This window comes from Lissotriton vulgaris, chromosome 12, assembly GCF_964263255.1.
Source record: "Lissotriton vulgaris chromosome 12, aLisVul1.2, whole genome shotgun sequence".
NCBI classification, from domain to species: Eukaryota; Metazoa; Chordata; class Amphibia; order Caudata; family Salamandridae; genus Lissotriton; species Lissotriton vulgaris.
Window position 1 is genome coordinate 2,971,851 of NC_141700.1, and position 22,170 is coordinate 2,994,020.

At 48.8% G+C, this 22,170-nt stretch overlaps 1 protein-coding gene across 1 annotated transcript; it reads left to right on the plus strand.

The window, feature by feature from the left end:
* Window positions 1-638: 638 nt before the first annotated feature.
* On the plus strand, window positions 639-5,436 carry LOC147673002 (gap junction beta-4 protein-like). The gene is made up of 2 exons (XM_086946305.1): window positions 639-771; window positions 4,739-5,436. The coding sequence occupies exon 2, from the start codon at window positions 4,773-4,775 to the stop codon at window positions 5,424-5,426; it is 654 nt and encodes a 217-aa protein (XP_086802431.1). The 5' UTR covers window positions 639-771; window positions 4,739-4,772; the 3' UTR covers window positions 5,427-5,436.
* Window positions 5,437-22,170: the final 16,734 nt, after the last annotated feature.

The following is a 22,170-nucleotide window of genomic DNA, read 5'->3' on the forward strand; positions in this document are numbered from 1 at the left end:
GTCAGAGCGCTTTACGTAACGCACACATTATACATTGACAATAAATCATGAACATGTGTAAACCAGTGTACACGATGCGTTACATGAGGCAGGGTTACAGGGTGCAGGAGTGACGTGTCCTTCATGGCTCACTGTGCTACAGGACAAGGATTACAATTTATAAACTGCGGGAAACACAAGGAACTCTGTGTCAAAAGCGGTGACCCAGGGCCAGGCGTACACCCCCCCCCCCCTCCCCCTCCCCCTCCCCCTCCCCAGGAGCGTTCCGGACAGAGCCAGCCCTGGGCCCCATCCTGCAGAGGCGCGGTCCAGGGTAATCCGCATCTTCAGCCAGCCCCACCCCTGCCCCCCCCCCCCCTCCCCTCACCTGACGCTCAGCATCTGGTATTTACCATCAAACAGCAGGAAGGCGGCGGCGGCCACACACCTGCCGGGGCCGAGGGGGAGAGAGGAGGGAGGCGAGGGCAGGGAGGGCTCACAAGAGGAAGGACAGAGAGGAGAGGAGACCCAGGGGCCCAGAGGAGAGGGGACCCAGGGGCTCAGAGGAGAAGAGAGGGCCCCAGCAGCAAGAGGGGGCCCAGGTACCCAGGGGAGAGGGCCCAGAGCAAGAGAGGACCCAGGCACCCAGGGGAGAGGGGACCCAGGGGCCCAGAGGAGAAGAGGGGGTCACAGCAGCGAGAGGGGACCCAGGCACTCGGAGAGGGGATTCCTGCGTGGAGTGAAGGACACGAGGCCGACAGGCCGGAGCTGCACCTGCGGGCACCGAGTCAGGTGAGTCCACGCGTGTGAGTGCCGCGTGCCAGAGACTGTGAAAGCGCCGTTCGTGGCAGAGGGCTGGTTCGAGCGCAGTGTGAATATTGCGAGCCAGAGACTGGGGAGTGCTCTCACTGTGGAAGCGCCGTTCGTGGCAGAGGGGGGCAGTCTCAGAGCGTGCGCTCTCTTTCTGTTTGCTCTTCTTGCGGGCGCTATGCCATAAGAGTGCGCGTTTGTAAGGCATGAGTGCAGGAAAGGGCCCCTCTTACATGGTTACCACCCACTTTCTGCCTGACGCTTCTGGCACTTTGAATTGATGTGCCCCACCCATCAGGTTCCACTGGCCTGTGTTTTTTCCCAAAGCTGTACAATTGTACCCACAATTGGCACAACTCTGGCACAGGTCAGCCCCTTGTCAAAGGTACCGAGGGTACCCAGGGCACTGTGACCAGGGAAGGCCTCTGAGGGCTGCAGCGCATATTGTGACACCCTTAGAAGCCTTAACACCCACACACTGCCTTCGCAGGCTGCGTGTTTGGGCGCACAGAAAAGTGGAGAGTCGACACAGCGCACATCCCTGTGTGCCATGCCTGCAATCCACTGCACTGGCATAGGTCAGTCACCCCTCTCGCTGGGTGCGCTATACCAGTGGTGAGGGTACAGGGGCATGAGTCCTGTACCCCTACAGTCTCTAGGTCCATTCTTAGGCATTGTAAGTGCAGTGCTGCCATTAAGAGTATATGGTGCTGGGAGTTTGTCATTACAAACCCCAAAGCTGCATGGTGGCTTTACTGAATTCTGGGAAGTTTGGTAGCAAACGTCTCAGCATAATAAACTCACACTGATGCCAGTGCTGGATTCATTACAAAATGCACTCAGAGGGCATCTTAGAGATGCCCCCTGAAAAACTACCACCCCTGGTGTGGTTCCTGAATGGCTGCCCGCCATTTGCCACCACCAGACAGCTTTCTGGACCCCTGGATGGAAAGCCACCGTTCTGAGTACAGAAACAAAGCCCACCCTGGGCAGAGGCGTCGTCCTTCGCGGGCTGGGACCATGAAGGGGAAGCTTCATAAGCCTACCGCCATTGTGAGCTGTCCCTTCTTTTTGCTGCCCCCAGCAATTGCACCCACCGATCCGGACCCCCACTTTGGGCGGGAGAATCAGCGAGCAGGAAAACAAAAGTGAGCAAGAGAGGTGTGCCCACCTTTGCCAACCCCAGGTGGGGGAGGCAAGGTGAAGCACACATTTCAATCCCCTCCATCTGGAAGATAAGGTGACCCGGCAAATTAGAGAGAGGTTCCTGCCCCTCTCCCACTGGAGGGAGGCATTAGAGGGGGTGTACTAACACCAAGGAAGGGACCTATAAGTTCTGACCTGCACATCCCTGTAACGCCCCTAAGTTTAGTATTTAGGGGCTACCCTGACCCTTGCCTCCTTATATTCAAGGAAGAAAGAAGAAGGACTGAAGAGCCGTGCAGGCCCAGGAAGAAGAGGACATCATCTGCTTTGGCCTCAGTCCTACTGGCTTATCCAAACTCCGAACTGCTTACAGCGAAACCCATGTCCAGCAGCCCCCCAGAACCCAGAGGACCTGCCCTGCACTACTCTGATAGAATCTGTCTCCAGTGAGCACCAGATTTGCTCAACAAAGACTCCAAAACAGAACCCGGATCCAGGCAGCTCCACGGTTCTGCACCTGACGCACATGTCCTGAGTTCGAGAGGCCCAACACTACGAGGAGGTCACCCCAGAGATCCTGGCCGGGGATCTGGTGATCCCTGACCTACCTTGAGGTCCTGAACGATGCCTGCAGCCTCTCCTTGAACGCCCCCGACCGCGTCCTGAGCTGGTAAGAAAATCTGACGCCTAAAGGCAACGCTGACGTAGGTAGTCACTTTCAGGAAACCTCCTTTCCCAAACCTGCAGCCTTTTCTTCAAACAATAGATCTCCATTGCAACCCGCATGTCTTCTTCTTGGCCCTCTGCACCTGGCCTCCCCGTGCCGCTGGTGGTGCAGCTGTGCTGCTTGTTGACCCCTACAGGGCTGATCCTAATACCAGGAGCTTGGCTCCCACGCCCGAGCGGTCTGCTCGTAAGCAGCCTCTGACCAAAGGCCGCCTTAGCCCCACTGAGCCCCTGCACTCTGCACCCGCCACCCCGTGCAGAGGGCGATGCAATTTGAGGTGCCTAACTGAATCTTGGAGAGCCTTGGTTCTAACCCCCAAAAGCTGCTCTACTTACCTCCAAACCAATAACTTTCTTTCCTCCTATAGGAACCAATGTAATGATTTTTGTTCCAAAAATTTTCTGTGTTGAACTGACTTTTTGTATGAAAACCAAAGTAACTTTCTTTAAACCAAAAAGTGTCTTACTTACCTTGGTATTGTAGGATCCGCGGTACGATATCTAGGAATATCACCCCGGGTCGTCGATGCAATTCAAAAGTAATGCAAAAGTAAGTTCTTTGTATTCTAAACTGTTTTAAAAGCAAATACAAACCTGTAACAATTACAATTCGATTCACAACTGCATTTATTTCCCTGTTAAGTTTTGCATTTGAAAGTATATTTTACTTACCTGTGCCAAGTCCTGCTTGGTTCTAGAAATTAAACTTAAGTATACCTTTTTTATACTTGCCCAATTGGTCTGGATTCTGGGAGTGTGTGCCTTTGGGCTTAATTGAGTGAATACAATAAAACACCCTCCTGATAAGACTAACTGCTCAAAAGAGCTGTTAATGATGATCTAATTTAGCCTCTGCTCCACCTCTGGGGATCCACTGGACCTTAATTTCGTATAGTATATACAGAGCCAGTTTCCTCCAATGTGACATTGAATCACTGTTTCAGAGCGTTGCTGTGAGAGTGCTGTCAATGTGAGAGTGCTGTCAATGTGAGAGTGCTGTCAATGTGAGAGTGCTGTCTTTCTGAGAATGAGGTCCAGTGTGGACGCCGTCTCTGCCAGGCAAGTGAGCTTCAGTTCATTCGAGAGCGCAATTCCATTCTGGGCTATTCCGGAGTGCGATACGTGTGAAGTGCTGCTTCCCCTGCCTTAGCACAATATACTAGTCACCATCAGCGTAGGCCGTTGATCAGAGTGCTAGGTACTGTGGGGCTCCTTTATCAGAGCCCTGCGTCACTTTGGCACCGCGTAAGGTGGTGTATGCGCGACGCAGGGCTCTCATTTCGATTCATGAAGCCGCACAGAGCCTCCCTGCGCGGCTTTCAATGACCTCATAAATCAAGAGTAAGACAACGCAGCGCACATCGCTGCGTTGCCTTGCTCTGCACCTGGGAGGCGTTCCATGGACGTTGGGGTGGATTTTCCCACGCAACACTCATGGAATTTGATGCTGCCCAGGATTTACAAAGTGAGGTCTACCCAGGGTCGCGTCAGATCTGTCCCCTCCAAGGTGAGGCGGAATGAGACATATGTTCATTTCTCCTCGTTGTTTCCATTCTGTGTGTGCTGCTTAGAAAGAGGAAAACACCTCGTAGGCTTGTTTTTGTGCAGGAAGGTGCCCCGTCCTGCACAAAACCAATACTGCATGCAGCAGAGGCGCCCGTGCACTATGGTGCAAGGCAGAAGTCGAAGTGTGCGGATCAGAGGGGCATAAGGAGTCCCTACTTTTTTGATTTATGAAAAAACATTCCCTTTCATTTTGTAAAAAAAGACACTCGGTCAGGTACGGTTCATTCCAATACTCCGTGCGCTGCAATCTAACAAACTAATAATGTATGCATCAGAGTGCTGTGTTTGGTGCTGCTGTCCTCTGCACCGTACCACGCGATGCTCTCTGATAGTCTAAGTTGCTGCTCCTAACAGTCTAAATCATACACGAGGGCTGTGTGCCGTGCTGTTCTGGGCTTCTCTCTAACATTCTACGTCGCGCAGCAGAGCGCTGGTTGTTTTGTGCTGTTCTGAGCCTTGACACCTTGTGCTACTTTTTAACAGTCTAAGTTGCCCTTTTTTCATCCTCCAGGAGTCGAGTGCTGCCCTCGGCTGGAATCACTGCCATGGAAGCTGAGACCATGAGCTGCCTCCTGAGTGGTGCCAGTATCCTCACATCCCGCGTGGGCCGCGCCAGCCTGGCCGTCTTTTTCTGCCTTCGACTGGGAGCCTTGGCCATCGGAGCAAAGACCACGTGGAGGGACGAAGAGAGCGACTTCATCTGCAACTCGTCTCGCGAGATCTGCCGCAGCGGCTGCCTCGACGCCTTCTCTCCGGTGTCCCCGTTCAACCTGTTCCTGCTGCAGCTGGTGGTGTTGTTCACGCATGCCCTGGCACTCAGCCACTACACCCGTCAAGACAGCTCCGCCAAGGCCCGCTGGGACCCCTTCCGGAACAGAGTGGGCCAGATCCGGCTGCACTTCCTGTTCCTCCTGGCTAAGGCCGTCCTTGAGTGCACCTTCGTCATCACGTTCAGCAGGCTGTACGGCAGCCTGTTATGGCCAAGTGCTGTCACGTGCGAGCTGGGCCTGTGCGAGGAGCACGTGGCCTGCCTCATTCATGGCGCCAGTGCCAAGAACGTGTTTAACCTTTTCATGCTCGTGGCTGCGGCCTCGTGCGTCCTGGTCTGCCTGGTGGAGATGGGGGCCTCCCTGAAGGAAATGCACCGAGTGATATGGCTTCAGGCGAAGTCCCTCACTGCGCAGAAGGCCAATGTGTGACTTCAACAAGTGAGGGGTAAGGGCCTCAGTGCAATGTACCCTCACGTGGCCCTGAATGAATGAAGGCGAGCAGCCTGCTTGCGGTGACCTTCCTGGTGATCATATAGGTGCTCAGCGAGGGGTTCCTCATTGGAACGTGATTTGGTGAACACTGCGGCTCCAACTACCAGAGTTGGTTGTTAATGGATGTAATTGAGTGGCGTCAGGTTCTTTGCTCTGCACGTGGCCCAGTGTGATTCCGATCCCATTTAACTATGGGTGTAAGAATTTGAGTACCACTCCGGGACGCTGTCTGGTCTGCAGTGGGAGGAGAATGTGACCGTGACACTGAATTTGTACGTTTATACCAAGCAGGAGATGGTGCAAGGAGGGAGCACTTTTCTCACATAAAATAACTTTTTCAGGAAACTACAAAAGGGGGACTATTGGTGACTTTTGATGTAAGCAGTTTTAGCGTAGTGAGGACTGGCGGCATCACAAGTTGTACTTGATGATACTCCATGACAGGAGCTTGTCAAGTAATTGTAATTCTGGTGTTGGGAGCAGTGTTTTAGGTCTTGCCTACCAGACAGAACACAATGCTGGCAAAAAGGCTGACTGACATTTACTTGCGTTCAATTGGTTAGCTTGGGCAGACATCCCTTCCTCTTCTTGTCTTTGTTCCTCCCCTGGAGCACATCCACATTACTTGTGTCCTTCCACTGCTTACTTTTCAGGCACTAATGTTTGTCTTCTGTTTAAGCAATCCACAAGAGTGAATGTGTTTTTCAGCTGTCTCCCTCGTGTATTTCTCTGCAGATCTGTATTGCTCTCTCTCACCCATGTGCTTCTCTCCCTGCTCCCTATGTGAAGTGCTCACCCTAGGGAGCTTCACCCCCATTCGTTCTTTTCTCACCTATGTGATTCACCCTACAGCTCCATGTTGCTCTTTCGCTCACTCGTGTGCTTTTCTTCTGCCCCCACGATCTACGCTGCTCTCTTGTATTATAGTGCCCCATTATTTTGCAGGTTCATCCATGTGTGGATGATATGTATCATCGCTAAAAACCACTGGCAAAGACAATAGGTCCCAAATGCGAGACCTATTGGCTTTCCGATGCTTGTTTATTCCGAGGAGATTTATTATTAGCAGCAGGGTAACAGCAATGGGGCGAGTTTGGGCCTATCACACGCGTAGCAATATTTTGAGCAACAATTGTACTAACACCTAAAATATAGTATCCCAGAATATTTTAAATTATTTACAGTAGTAGGTGATGTGTTTGGATATGGGAAATAGTTAAATGTGGTGTATGTCCCCTCTGCAGTCCCTCTGACAGAGAAAATTCTATCAATGTTGTATATAACAATCCTATTAACAGAGATAAAACATTATATTGGCAATCAATTTTACCTGAAGTTTGAAAACCTAATTTGCTAATATATACATGTGAGGTGACCTATCAGGGCAGGCAACACTAATGAAGCAAGTTCATTGTCAGTGTGAGAGATATGTAGGCAGAGGATACTGGCTGGCGAGAGTGGAGTGAGTGTAGCTGAAAATTGAGTCGAGAGAGGGGTTGCCTTGCCTCAAGTAGCAGGGAAGGGAAACATCAGAGTAAGTCTTTGGAAACTGTTTAAAAATTATGGGTAACTATCCTCTTAAGACAAAATCTTTTAGTTCGGGATAAGACATAAAATATGATATTAACACTCGTGCTGGATCTACAGACATTTTAAATAAGTGACACAGACATTTAAGAATGTAAGAAAATGCAACGCTCGTGTACACGGCGTGCAGTAACACTGCCATTGAGGATGACACACTTCCATCCATTAAGAATGGCCACCACCTGCGTCTCATGAATTGGGATAGACCAATAAATGTCCCTTGGTGGGAAGAGGGGGGTTGTCTGGCAGAATATCATACACAGAAATATCGCCGGATATACATATGGTGTCCTAAATTTCATTTACAAATACATTGTCCCATGCGGCGACATTTTCAAATGATTTTTAAGACACAATATTATGTGATATTCTAACAATGATAATCCAGTCCCAACCCATAGGGGGTCACACGCAGAAGCAAACCCTCATAGCACAAACGTAGGACGGAGCGCAAGTGCAGAGTCCTCAGTGACCCAACTCTTGACTGAAACTGGTTCAACCGCAGGTCCACTGCTCAGGAGTTGAACCAGGCCGGACTTGAAAGATGGCACTGCAAAACGTTTGAGGAAACAAGAACCCCCTTGGATACAAAATGTGGACACATCGTTTCCAAAGAGTATGAAAGAGTACCTGGATTTTACATGCTTCCAGTAAAACACCCTACTTCAGCTCTAACTGAGAGTGGCTGTTCAAATGTAAGGGCTAGTGATAGAAGTTCTACTATCCAAAGGAACTTAAATTTGTGGAAACGTGGTTTCCTTGAGAAACTATGGATATACTTCATGTAAAACAGACTCCCAAGTGAGTTGCAAAGGCTCTAAAGTCACACCCTGATGGTATGAGAGGGAAGAGAGGATGCAAGCATAGGGAAGCCGATGTTCAAAGCAAAGTGGTTCATTATCAGAGCTCCAATGAAAGAACATGTGGCCATCATGAAATACGCAATTGAGCGAAGCCACAATTGTAATACACAGTTTAACCAATTGTTTAATTATTTTGAAGTGTTACTGTACGATAGAGAAGATAGGTAATTTTGAATCACTAGGTTTGTTTTAAAATATAAATGATCCCTTGGTCCATATGTTAAACTTTATTGCACATTGCTATGGAAACCAAGCAGAAGAACTGCCCAGACAAAGTATGATGCAAAGGTTTCATAGAACTATCAGGGGGGAAACTAAAAAGCCCTCGTTACAGGTGGCCCGGAAATCTGAGTTTAACAGTTCCAATGATATGTATCGGCTAATATGCTTTCACCCTTGGAAATGGGACATTCCATGAGCATTCGGCTGCTCACCAGAATATCACAGTCTGTTCTTAAGGAGAGTCTAGGGGGTTGTTTGGTAGAAGAAAGGGGGCAATTCTGTACCTTAAAAAGGCAGACACCTAAGTAGGAGCTTTTTAACCTTTTAACGGTGAGTAAAGGCTCTATTTTCCAGAAAACTAAATCAGTGTTGCTTTGTGTCGGAACAAAAATCTTTAAAACCAGTGTGGATCAGCCTGCAACCATGATGGCCGCCTGACTCCTCGGCTCCGCCGACCCGCCCGCTTTCTTTCCGACACACCGCTGATCCTGGCATCCATCCTGGTAACGCGTCGGTGTTTCGGAATCGGGTGGCGATCCTGATTCCGATGGTGTGCTCCCCGCTGAATATCCTGCGGCAGAACTGGCGATAACTCCCTACTTTCCTTCCAGCGTGGTGCGTGGGCGACCGGGTCTTTGTTCCCGGAGACGGCTGCCCCATAACTCGGCAGCTGTGGATGCTTGCAGCGGAGAGATCGGTGACTGGCGAGTTACTGTTGCAATTCCTTCCTTGCTACAGTGTACCGCCCGGCCCTGCGCACCTCTACACTTACTGCCTGCAATTGTTGCCGGCGCTTTGTTAACTTGTGGCTGGCACTGGGAGCCTAATTGTTCTTTAGCGCTACGGTGAGTGCCTTCTTTCACCGAGCGCTTAATATTTAGGGACTGCCGACCCTGGAGGACTGATCAGAGAGCTCATTAAGGTGCATGCACATTGTGGCTGGTTCTTGGTAGCCAGGGACAGATTGCGGTTACCAACTCCGCGGCTCCAGTACCTCGTGGATCTAACACTGCTATTGCGATGGGCACCGGTGGACATATGCGAAGACGGCAATATGGCGGCGCCCTCCGGGTGCATGAAACTTCTACAGAGGAACCTCTTGGGATTGCTGCTGTTCTGGGCGCTCTGAATAACCTGCGAGCTTTTATGTGTTTCAATGCCCAGGTCCTAGAGGACCGACTGGATACTATACTGCCTGCTGGGCTCCCGCTTGGCGACGCTGCTCGTCATGCTCTGTGCGCCTTGCCCCATCCTGTGCTCGACGATGGCTCCCTGTCTACCCAGACGTATGTAACAGCACTGGACGCCCCCGGGGATAGTGGCCGCCGCACTACCCAGTCAGGATGTGACGAGTTGCGGGACTCTAGATCCTATCCGTCGGCTGGAGGTTTCTTTTTGGACACCATGCTTTGGATCTACTTTGTGGCCCCTCGGTGGGTCCCTTTGTCTCATTATGGGGTTGTTGCTATGGTCCTGGCCGGTCAACTCTCAGGTATTGCTCCTGTGTTTCCACCGTTACTGGGTAGTTCTGCCCGGTTTGGCTTCACGTTGGACAGACCACTGTGGATGGTGTTTGGCTCGGTTACGTCTAAGATGGCTGCTGCTCGACTGGACTTCATTGACTGGCTGGAACGACAGGGACAAGGTTGAAGATGTTTTCTCTTTCTTTACTTCGTTCTGCTGCGGACAATGCTGGTGATTACCATGGACAGCTGGGGAGGTGAACGTTGGTGCGGTGTCGGGTTGGGGTCGGGGGAGGGGCGGCCGAGGGTGAATCCGTTGATTGCTTGTTTGTTTTATCTGGCCCTCCTCCGCTCTTCCTTCTTCTTCGGGGGTTGTCTTTCCCCCGTCTTTCCCTTATGTGGGTACTCTTGGGGCGACAGGCACGTTAGTAGGGGGGGGTGGGCCGTAGCCTCTTCGACGTGCAGGGTGGGGGGGGGATGGGTCTTTATTCCTTTCTCTTTTTGTTTCTATGGCCTTCTTCTTATCTTTATTCTTATTTCTCTCTCTTCCTATATATTTCGGGTCAGACGGGAGGTTGGGTTTGGTTCTTCACGGGACTTTTTTGTGGTTTGCGTCTATGTCTTTATCACATGGTTTATTGATCCCATTATCCAGATATCGATTTTACTACATAGTCATTGAATGCTTACAGAACTTGCTTTTCCTTCCTTTTTCCACTATCGTTTGAGGGCGCATATCCTGTCATGACTTTTCCCATATAATAAGTGTCCTTCTTATATGTCGTTGGATCCTTTATTGTCGCTATATAATGAACCCTTCCATATCCTACCATACCTGTAGACAAGCTAGACTGTAACTCCTGATGTTATATATTGATTGGGCGGGCGCTAATTGGGGCGACATCTATTTCTGTGCTTGTGTATCCTTATTGTAAATGATTCACGCCAATCTTTTGTTAGCGATGTATAACTTGTGGATATCCTTCATGTGGCTCGCCCACTCAGCTACCCTGTCTGACTTTAGGACGATTCGTCAAAAACATAAAATGAAACCCTCTTTATCCTTTTCCTGTGGCTCCTTGCAAATCCATCGTAGTGTTCTTATCTTTTATTTGTTGCAGCGCAAGGTACCCCAGAATGGTTGTATGTTGTCATAGCGGCCGGCCCGCAGTGGTTGTAGGCAGACGCTGTGTACTGTGTTTACGAAAATAAAGGTTTAAAAAAAAAAAAACAAAACCAGTGTGGATGTTACCAGGATATGAACAACCCACCCTCCCCTCGCCCCGGACGAGGGGGGTCCCGTCAGAGCTACTAATGACAGATTGAAGATAGGCAACTGGAATAAAGGTATACTCCTGGAAAAAAACGTCTGTCTGCTGCACCCCTTGACATCAGTCAGCAACACGAGCAACTGTGCTGCAACCCAACACCATTCAGAGGTGCCTGACATGTGACCCACTCTCATCGCCATGCAGACTTGAAAGCACAGGTCTGATATGCCGCTTAATGCGTCTCAGAACTGCTGACCCCTTGAACCCGGTGTGAGAGCGGTTTTAACCTACAGTTGTGTGTTGTTTAGACCCGGTGTGAGAGCGGATTTTACCTATAGTTGTGTGTTGTTTAGACCCGGTGTGAGAGCGGATTTAACCTATAGTTGTGTGTTGTTTAGACCCGGTGTGAGAGCGGATTTAACCTATAGTTGTGTGTTGTTTAGACCCGGTGTGAGCGGTTTTAACCTACACTTGTGTCTCAGCACTGCTAACTTCTTAGACACGGTGTGAGAGCAGTTTTAACCTACAGTTGTGTGTTTAGATCCGAAGCGAGAGTTTTTAACCTACACTTGTGTCTCAGCACTGCTGACCTCTTAGACCCGGTTTGAGAGCGGTTTTAACCTACAGTTGTGTGTTGTTTAGACCCGGTGTGAGAGCGGATTTAACCTATAGTTGTGTGTTGTTTAGACCCGAAGCGAGAGCGGTTTTAACCTACAGTTGTGTGTTGTTTAGACATGAAGCGAGAGCGGTTTTAGCTACACTTGTCTCAGCACTGCTGACCTCTTGGACCCGGCGCGAGAGCGGTTTTAACCTACAGTGACTGGCCTTTTAAAAGAACTGTGCTAGCACGTGACTGACCCTACCCCAGCTCATCATGCTCTACCACTTCGCTGTGGGTCAGACTTCCACTGCTATAATAGATCCAGATTTAGTACCAGTACTGAAGTGGCCTCCATTGTTGCCCAACCTCACCAGGTATTGAATTTTTCTGCCGGCCCCTGGTGTATGTGAAACAATATCTATGCTGAATGACATCACTTATTGATTTTAAAACTGATTTAGAGACTGCAGGTTTCTATTTAAAACTCCTCACCCGCATAGGCTTCTCTGGTTCTTCCTGTATAGTGCCCTGGCTGGAAAGAGACTGCGTCTTGAAGTGGAGGTAAAAACATGCTCCTATGGTTCAAGGACCCACTCCGAGATGAGGAACCAATCCTACAGATTCAACGTCTGTTAGTCAGGGTCACACCCAGATAGATCCAGGTGGAGAGGACGCAGTCTATAGTGACGAAGGTTGGGTGTGACTCAAGTTAGAAAGAACAGGCCCACTGCCCAAGTCCTCATCTAACCCCCACTGGCTTTCCTTGAAAAGAGACTCAGCCTGGAGTTTACCTGCGGGCCTCACCACCCTCCAGCCTGCGCCTCAGGCAAGGGTCCAGCACAGGCACAGTGGAACTGAGGTGCTCTGCTGTCTCTATAGAGATATCTTACTGTATCTCGCATGGTGACTTCTTTTCAAGGGCAACAGTTTACGTACTTCTCAACTGAGAGGCCAAGGGCCCGGCCCTTCTTCTGGTCTCCAGGGGCCCAGCTGGACATCCAGAGTGTGTAAAAGAGGACCGGCCGGAGACTTTGCGACTTGGCACTTCCCTTAGGATACTCTTACAATCCATCAGACTTCCCGGTGGTCTCGGGGAGTGGCCCAGAGAAACAATCTCCCAAAACACCTCCTCCTTCTAAAATGTCTTTCCGGAGACGAGACTTGCCTGAGAGGAAAGGACTTCGAGGAGGGTGGACAACAGCCTGCCCCCTCATCTGTGAAGGTCCTTGTCCTCTGGGGTAAGGCCAGCCTTGCACTTCAGGAGAGACCGAGCTCTGCAGCTTCCACAGTGCTTGCTCCTCAGTGTCCATAATTGACCCTTCAGGGTGGGATATCTGTGCACCTGATAAGGGCCTGAGACTGCAGCTCCTCCGGAGCCCATAACAGAACCCCTAGGGTAGTGCAGAGAACCCTCAAGGCAGAGACTTAACGGCTCACTCCCAGATACAACCTCAGCAGCAAATCTAACCTGCATCCACATTGGTTCAGCTAGTGAGCATTTCTCACAAGGGTTTCTCCAAAAGATGCTCCTGGTAGGCGGTGTAGTACCAAGCAATGTAAACCTAAAGCAAACCAAGCAAGTAACGTGTGAAGAAATGTAGTGCCAGATCGTCCTTCATGCTCTACCAAAACCCTTACCATCTTGACACACTGCACCTTGGCAATGGCGTACCTAAAAGCCTTACCTGCTAAGAGTCTTATCAGGGTAAGGACTCCACAAAAGCAACTCTCAGGAGATACAGTGAGGAATGCACCATCGTCCTGCAGGCTCTACTGTCCGAGTCCAGTCAGTGGCCATTCGCATACACCATATTCAGACAGGCTTTGGAGTTCAAGGGAATTTGCAGGCAATTGCAGGTTCTGCCTGCACTAAATACAGGGCCACTACACCTACATCCAGAGAGGCCCAGACAGGCTTCTCTCACAGTTGAGTCAGCACATTTGCTACCCACCTAGTCGCCTGCTAAGGGCATTTGTCTCCTTGTACGGTTTGTGGCCTTTTAAAGTCTCTTGGGATTCAGTCTCATCCGGGTGCCAGGGAAGTTAGCATGTTTCAAGCCTCTGCTCAATTAACTGCTAAACTCGCCTTTTCTGTCCTGCACATCTGACTGCAATTGGTAGGTGCCAAAGCAAGCGGCTTTAGATCAGTCCCTTTGAGGTTATGAGACTCTTTCCAGGAGGCACGGTCACTGAAACTTTGTACAAAGCAGTATTATCGATTGCCTTTCAACCAGCTGCCCATGCTCTTCTCAACATCAAATATTCTCGCCAGGTCGCAAAGGAGAACCCAGACTCTCGGAGTTCGGAGGATACCAAGCTGCATGGAGGCCCATCACTCTCATCTTGTATCCTCTTATACTTATTCGCCCTTTCCTGTTAAAATCCAAGACGGTCTCCATCTTGTCAAGAGAAAGCCCTGCAGTTGAGGAGCTGCTGTCTTTCTAAGCGTGGTCAGCTTCAATTGCTTGCAGTGATGTTGTGAGGAGGTCATTATAGCCTATACCTGTGGGTACGTTGGAGCAGTGATGAGTCCGGCTCCTCGAGAAGCGCGTGCTACAGCCCAGGCTTCTGAAGTTCAAAATCACTCACATTCTCGTGCTCCAAGGATGTGTCTCTCGATCGTCTTAAATTATTTTTAGTCTGCAGAAGTGGATTCACTGATGCTAGGAGCCATCAAGGAACTGAGGGGCACTACCAGATTCAAGCAGGGGAAGGGGTCTGGTGAGGGAGTGTGCAGTGGTATCTTACCTGCTAGTCGTGCCCTCTGGGCAGTTATCACTTGGCACTCCCCCACGGGCCATCAATCCCTCTGTAGGGGTGCTCCCACTGAAATGGTACCCGGTTTTTATTAAGAGCTTCCTTTCTGCAATGTAGGGGTTCCGCCTCTTGCCCACCAGTGTCCGGTCTTCCTCGGGGTTCCTGGGGATGTTGTGAATTACTGGGCAATATTCTGTGTGGGTCTCGTGGTCTATTGCTGAACTCTGTAGGCCACCAACTCTATTACAGTCCAGTTGGATAAAAAATAACCTTTACGTACCTAACTCTCCAAGAGTGATACGGGAGAGCTGCCGAGACTTACTCTAAGAGGTGGTAGTGGTTAAAAGCTCAGATCACGAGGCTGCAAATAACACTCAAGGGCAAGCCAGAGAAGATCTCGAAGGGGGCAGGACTGATCTAGGGTTAAGAAAAGAGATAAACAGTGAATTCCAGAAGCTTCTGGTATCATCTATGGCCAGGATAGGACCCTGAACGTTTCTACAGCACTAATAATATGCATGCTATGGGAATCAGGGTTTATCTTAAACGAATGCTGCCCAGTGTTGTCCTCTCGGGCTGTGCTGAGGCTGAACTAATTGGGTCTTTACAAAGTTTATTAACAGCCATCTAGTGTCAGGCACATATCGTAGAATGTAGCAACCAAGCTCTGACGTTTGGCTCAGGAGTGGAAGACTGGAAATTTTGCAGCTCAGGCTTACGCTGACTGATTTGTCCACTCTCAAAAATCCTAGCCAATGGCAAGGAGCTTTAGCACCAGAAAGGATCACAATAGGAGGAGCTGGACATTGATAAACCCGAAAAGCAAAGCATTCTATGAATTTCAGTCCGCTCCTAGGACGAGAATGAACGCCTCCATGTAGGGTGGAATGAACGCCTCCATGGAGGGTGGAATGAACGCCTCCATGGAGGGTGGAATGAACGCCTCCATGGAGGGTGGAATGAACGCCTCCATGGAGGGTGGAATGAACGCCTTCATGTAGGGTGGAATGAACACCTCCATGCAGGGTGTTTTTACCCCGTGGTTGGAATGGCAGATGTGTCACCAGTTACATCTGGTAAATGTAGAAAGAGTTCCCAAAACAAAACTTCTTGTCGAGAAGGGAAATCTGATCATATGAAGACTTGAAATCAAGAAAAAGGCTAAATTCTGTGTAAAAATAATGCAGAAGCATTTCAAGCATTAAACGTTAAAATGAGAAGTTTGAACAGAAAACCAGATGAGGCCATTTTTAACAAAACCAGGCTCAGGTGATTGGATCTCCTGGGCTTCTCGGATCACTTGTCTTCACTCCTCCCCCACCCCTATAACGGTCTCACTTTCTCCTACTCATTCGAAATTTAATTCAGTGGTATTGAATTAGACGTTAACCACAGTGCAGTTCAGAGGGGAAGAGGACGATACTGAATTAACAAGCGAGGCACCTTAGAAGTAAGCTCTGGCCTGAGGCGCGTGTTATGGGGGCGCTTTCTGCGGAGCTCTTAGTCCGAAAGGGACACAACTTGCGAAATTGCACCGTATCCATGCGGTGCCCTCTGGGCACAATGGAGAGATTACTTGCTGTAAACACAACACATTTGCAACTATATCAAAGGGTGCAAAATTAATTCGTTATGGTTAATGGGAAATTATTGCCGTTAGCCAGACAGATGTTATACTGCAGAAATCTAGTTGTTTAAAAAAAATGGAAGTGGATTAAACAAATGAACTCCAAATCACTGTTCAAAGCCTTTGAAATACGAGGGTGACAAGTGTATCAGAACTAAAGCTGCTTGGACAAGAGTACTAAGAACTAATTGCATTGAAAGGGAGGTTTGAAAATGATCTTTTAGTCCTTTTCTACTGGTAAAGGTAAAAAGTAGCAAATGCATTTGTAGGTCAAGGCACTCATCTAGATTTTGTACTTTTCATGGCTGTCCAGGACTCCAGGGGTCATCCCCCCTTACGCAAGGTTATATCAGTTCGTCAAACTGACAAGTGTTTATTTGCACCTTCTGTCACCCTTGTACTTTCCTACGGTTTAAGAATCCGCTGCTATAAACATGCCAAGAAACACTGGAGTAACCCGCCAAAGTTGGAGCGTCAAGAACGCTGTGCACTGGAACAAGCATGACCAATGGTATTTCCGCTTGCTTTCTTGCACCTATTTGAAGCCTTGAAATAAGATGAGCAATGACCCTGGTTTGAATCAGAATTGTTACCACCTAGAAAATGTCTTAACCGCATCGCTGCTGCGGCGATTTTTGCGCTGTGCGGTGTGAGAAGTTGGCCCGATATGCAACGTTCGCTATTCTAGCGACCGCTATGTATCGTTCCAACGACCCTTATGGTGTTTGGTTGTAAGTCAACCTATAGACCAGCTATCCTAGTAGCGTGGATACGAGCAGTCTAAGGCTAAAGACTCGAGAGGGCGCGTTAAGCCAGCTGTTTACCACACATGTACCCCTTGAACACCCAGTGGAAGGACACCACACAAGTGTTATGAAAATAAACAGTATATTTATTAAGAATCACAACAGCCCTGTACTCTTTATGAGGACAGGGTACTTAGCACAAACCAAATCTCTTTAGCAAATACTTTAAGTGCACAATTAAAACAAGTGTCCGAGGACACGGAAAGGTTAAGGCAAGTCGGAAGCGAGGGACTCGGGACCCTAGAGTAAGGAGGCTATGCAGGCACTGAAATGCCGAGTTACCTAGCCACGAGGGCTGCGGTTGCACAAGTCTTACAGGCGTCGGGGTCTTCGCTGACGAGCCAGGAGCCGGAAGAAAAGGAGTTGCTGGCCGGCGACCAGTGATGAATAGTTCGTAGAGATCCAAGCCTGGATCGGAGATTGATGAAACCTGAAAGCAGAGGGGACCAAGTTCGTACTACTAGCCAGTAGTCAGAGGGTACCAGGAAGGCACCAGTTGGCCGTCACCTCGACCAGGTGAGTGGGCGACGCTAGGCTCTGCAGTCTCACGGACCAGGAGGCGTTGTCGGCGACCACGGTGGAGGTGCGAGCTGTCCCACGACGGATGACGCTGTCGGCGTCCTGAGTGGACCAGGAGGGTCCGGGGTGCTTCTCGAAAAGATGGAAGCAAGGGCCAGTCTGGAGCAACCAGACCGGCAGTGATGATTCTCGGATGTCGTCACAGAAGGACACAAGCCAGCGGCTAGTGACCAGACAACGTGCTGAGCAGCGAGCAGAAGGGCCCCACGCAGATCGTGGAGATGCTGGGGGACTGCACTTCGGAGCTGGAGCGGCTCAGGGTCGGGGCTTCTCGGACCCCAGAGCACTCACCAGAGAGTTACCTCGATGGTCGTGCTGGTTTTTAAGAGCGTGCAGGTTCTGATGATGGCCGGTCCCTCGAGGTCTCGTCGCACCCACAGATCACAGCTGAGCTGATGACGGGGGTAGAGGTCAGAGGTGCCAGGGAAGCCGGTTCTCGTCGAGCTGGGCCGTCGGATTCCTTGAGGAAGGACTTACAGCAAACCGCAGAGTTCTTAGATGGTGCCCGCTGATGCAGGGTGACTACTCCTTAGCCACAAGGGAGAAATCTTGAGAAGAGTCTTGAAGTCCTTTCGTAGAAAGTATTCTTGATTCAAAGATGATCTAATTTGGAAGGGTCCCCGCTCCGGCCTTTATCCTAAAGAAAGGGGTGGGTACATGACTAGGTCCTGCCCTAAGGGTGGGACCAGGAAGGGGTGTAGTTACACCCCTCTCCCCTGCCGGACTTTCCCCAGGCCAGGGCTGTCGCCCCTGGAACTGGTTCTAACCGGCAGATGCGTAGTGAGCACCGGGGTGCCACTCCGCAGTCACCTTCTCGCAAAAGCCCTACCTACCCAGAATACACAAACCCTGTCTGGGACGGTGCGAACACCGCCCTCGACAGGAAACCCTTTGTCCAAGCGCTCCTCGCTGGAAGGACTCCCAGCAGCAGGAGGTCAGACTCGTGTCTGTGGTGGCAGCATCCATTTTGTGGAGCTGAGGCTTTCGTTAACTTTAACCGGGGTTCACAGTTACGTACATGTCGTGTCCCTCTAGAAGGGCGGAATGCTAACCTCGTCGCCAGAGTTGGTGAGAGGGCAGCATCCCGATTCGTATGACACCTTACTCGACATGTCTTGATAACGCGACACCGAAGTTACCGATGTGGCACGCGTTATCATGGAACAGCCATTGGGTCTTTTCTCCGCAAGCTGCAACCGGCTCGGCTCGGGCCAGAACACAGTTCACGCGAGCCCATGCACTCTGCCTTCAGGATTGTCAAGGCCTGCCATAGGAGTGACTGATAGGGACTCGGGTGTCCATTGTATGGTTAGATATAGAGCTACTATATCTAAAGCAAAGGGTGATTACACGACTTCGCCCCAGCTGTCATGCAGCCAGTTGTGTCAAATTTAGGAGGCCAGCCAGGGGTGGCATAATACATGCTGCAGCCCCTGGCGGCCCTGGGTACACCTATGCCCTGAGTTACAGGGTCTGATAAGGTGGCCCAGTACCAATTGGTAAATGCACCTAGGGTACATATCGTAATTTAGAAAGAGAACAGCCAGGCTGTGGGTCTGATTGGCAGGCCCACAGCCAGAGAAAGTCGTAAACCAGTGAAACAGAAGCAAAAAATCTGGGTGATCATAGGATTGCAGACCCTACTCTCCTACATGCGGCATTTTTTAAATTACCGCGATACATGACAAGCTCAGCTCGTCATCAGCACACGCCACCCGTGGGTGATGACGAGCAGAGCTCGTCATCAGCATCGATGGGGTTAAACAACGCAAAATGGCATTATCTTCTGTAGATGTGTAAAACCTACCCACCAGGCACTAACCCAACACTGGGCAGGGATGAAACTAGCTAACCCGAAAGCGATTATTGAAGGGCCAGCTTTTAATCTGACATTAGGAGCCAGACTAGCCACCGGTTTATAGTTATGAAATATACAGGCTTGCCATTGGTTAATACACTACTTTTATGTTTTACTGGAGCACGTGTGAACCCCGCCATTATTTTTAAAGTCTTGAGCAGAGCAGCAGGTATTTTATCTGGCTGGTAGCATAGGAGTATTGTATCCCAATTGGTGGCTAGCACTGTTATGGGCATTTTCCAAGTGTTAAGATCTTGTACCAGTTATTTGAAAACTGCTCGAAAGTATATACAATATGGTCATGTTCTGCTCTTAGATACTGCATCAGAACGCCCACAAAGAATTTAAATGTATTCAGATCAGCAAGGGCTGAAGAAATATTATGGTCTGTTCATACTTTGATCACAAAAGACGTAATCCATAGATTTCTTATTCGAAGAAACCTGTGGCGTCCAGACCACCATTTTACCCATGCGTTCATTATTCTCACAGAAACATCGGCCTGCTGCCTTTTTTTACTATTTGTTCTTCATTGTTAAACATCTTAGTTATTGGAATGATTTTCCAAACAGGACTTGTGCAGATTTACTTGACGTAGCTAATCCCCCATGAGGGCATGCTAAGGTGTTCGGTGTCCAGCCCAGTGGAAAGGAGTCGGAGCCAGGTCTTTCTGCTGATTAATACTGTATTTATTAACTTGGCAGCTGCCGATTCAATATTGTTCCGTGTTAACTGAAACCGTCTTTTCTTAGGAGGACGAATAATCAATAGTTTACATGCAAAGTGACTTTAAATACATGCCAAATAGTAACTAAATTGATTTGAAAAATAAACACGAATAAAAAGTTTTCTGATGTCCCTTTCCTCATCAGTCAAGAGGCGTTTGTTACAGGACCACCTGAAGGTGGGTGCGGCTGGATGGAGTTGGATGCAATGGCAACTGAACTGGAATGAGCTGAAAAGAGTTATGTTTTTTCCTTGGTGATCGATCCAGCAGCGGCACTAAAATGTTTAGAATGGCATGACCATGGTCTCAATGAGGTGTTCAAGCCACCAAGGGTAGACGGGACCAGATGTGTTCTTTAGCAAGAAACTATTCAGCAAGCTCTAAGTTTCAGCAGCTGCCTATCCTTCGGCGCGCAGCAGACCCTCCAATATCAGGCAGCCAAGACAACTCGATGTAAAAGATGAAGCTGGTTAGAATCATCTTCGATTGACTCGTAGTAATTAATTATTCCCGTCAACATGGGGACAAACACAAATTACTCGTGTCATTCGAGAGAGCTATTGTTCAGATTCCCAAAAAACCACTCCTTACAGCTCTGGATGACTCATATCAAGAGGAAACCTCAACCAGATTTTAATTACTCCCTCAAATCACACTCTTAATAAAATTTAGGAGGCTGTTAACCCTTCCAATTCATGATTTTAACCCGCTGTGGGCTCTGAGGAATGGTCACTTCAAATGTAGGCTCTGTAATTATCCGCGAGTCCTGGCTACATCTGCTATGTGGTTGCCCTAATCTTGCCAACATCTACTGGTCCCAGTCTATCGGGAAAAGTTCGAGACATCGCAAGGAAGCATCTGATTTGTGCTTCAGTAATAATTCAGCCCAAGTTCTAGCAAGGGCTAGAAAGTCTGATACCATTATTTGAACTTCACAATGCCCAGCACTAGGAATCAGAGAAGTTCTATTTTTATTGCACAAATGAACGTCGATGAAAGTCATCAGTAATAAGCGTTGACACGCGTTATTGTCTTTCATACTATACTCTTCCCTTTTGGACTAAACTACTAATTGCGATATATTGCCATCAACCTGAAATGCTACTTTTGGAATTGAAATTCATTTCGTATTGCCAGATTTTATAAATGTGTACACAATTCTTAAATTTTATTAAGTATCAATATGATGTTTGTAATCTACAGTTTATTAACTGTATAATAAAAGATCCAGAGTATACTACAATTATAGATTTGCCGTTGCGAGTTAATGTGTAAGGGCCGCTCCAACAACTGGGATCGGAATGTTTGCAGGATTTCAGAAAATGGAAAACAGTAATTTGCTAATGTGCCTCCTGTGAGTACGAATACATGGACGCCGCCCACTGTAGGGCCCAAAGTCTTTCTGAAAGTAGGTCTCACTTCCAGCTTAAGATATTCAATCAGAATAGCAACTTTCCAGGTTTGACAGAATGGAGCCCTTTTGGCATTGCTTTCTACACAATTTCTGCTCACTCTTCCTTGTGTGAACTCACCCCCACACAATGTCTTTCCCTAATGCTTGCCACCAAGCGACTGTTGTCAAAAGCAGCGGCCCCATCACTGTAGGACGATACCATGGATTAGCGTCATGGGTTGCATTTATTTTGATTGTCTATGCATTAGTCATACTTTTTTTGGTTTTCACCAAGTAGCATTTTTGATGACCCTTTACTCCAAATCGATTCTTTGAATTGACACACTGAAATTAAGAAGGAATTCTTAAACATTGAAAGGCGCTGCTGCACTAACATGTGGCCAGTGTGGATTCTCCTTTAAAAACATCGACGTTTCTCATCTTGGTGACTGAGTTGTTGATAGTGTTTCCCCAAGTAAGTCGTGATTCAAGCTTGGATTGATTCAGGATCTTTACACAGCCTCAAAGAAGTTTTGAGCTGGGTTCGGCAGCATTGCTAGTACTTATATAGTGTCCCAATTTCCAGGAATCACTGTGGAATCTATAGGGGTCAGCTCACTATAGATCGCTTGCATAATAAAGTGAATAAACATAAGTAAAATTAAATAATCAAAACGAAAATCCAATAAAGGGTACTGGAGAGAGGAGCTTTAAGTATTTTGGCACTATTCCTAATCAAAACTTTTAAAGTGGCAATGTTAAGCCAACAGCCGCAGTACACGGGGACTTAGGCACAATTTGAGGCAGACAGTAATGGAGCCCACCGGACACACCAGTGTGTCCTAGTCAAAGATTTTCCCACCCAGCTGAAGTCTTAAGTCCCAATCCACCACAGTAGTACACTTTTAAGCCCTAGCCAAGGACTTT

Coding starts and splice junctions, on each gene's coding strand:
- LOC147673002 (XM_086946305.1), top strand. CDS start 4,773: ATGGAAGCTGAGACCATGAGCTGCCTCCTGAGTGGTGCCAGTATCCTC.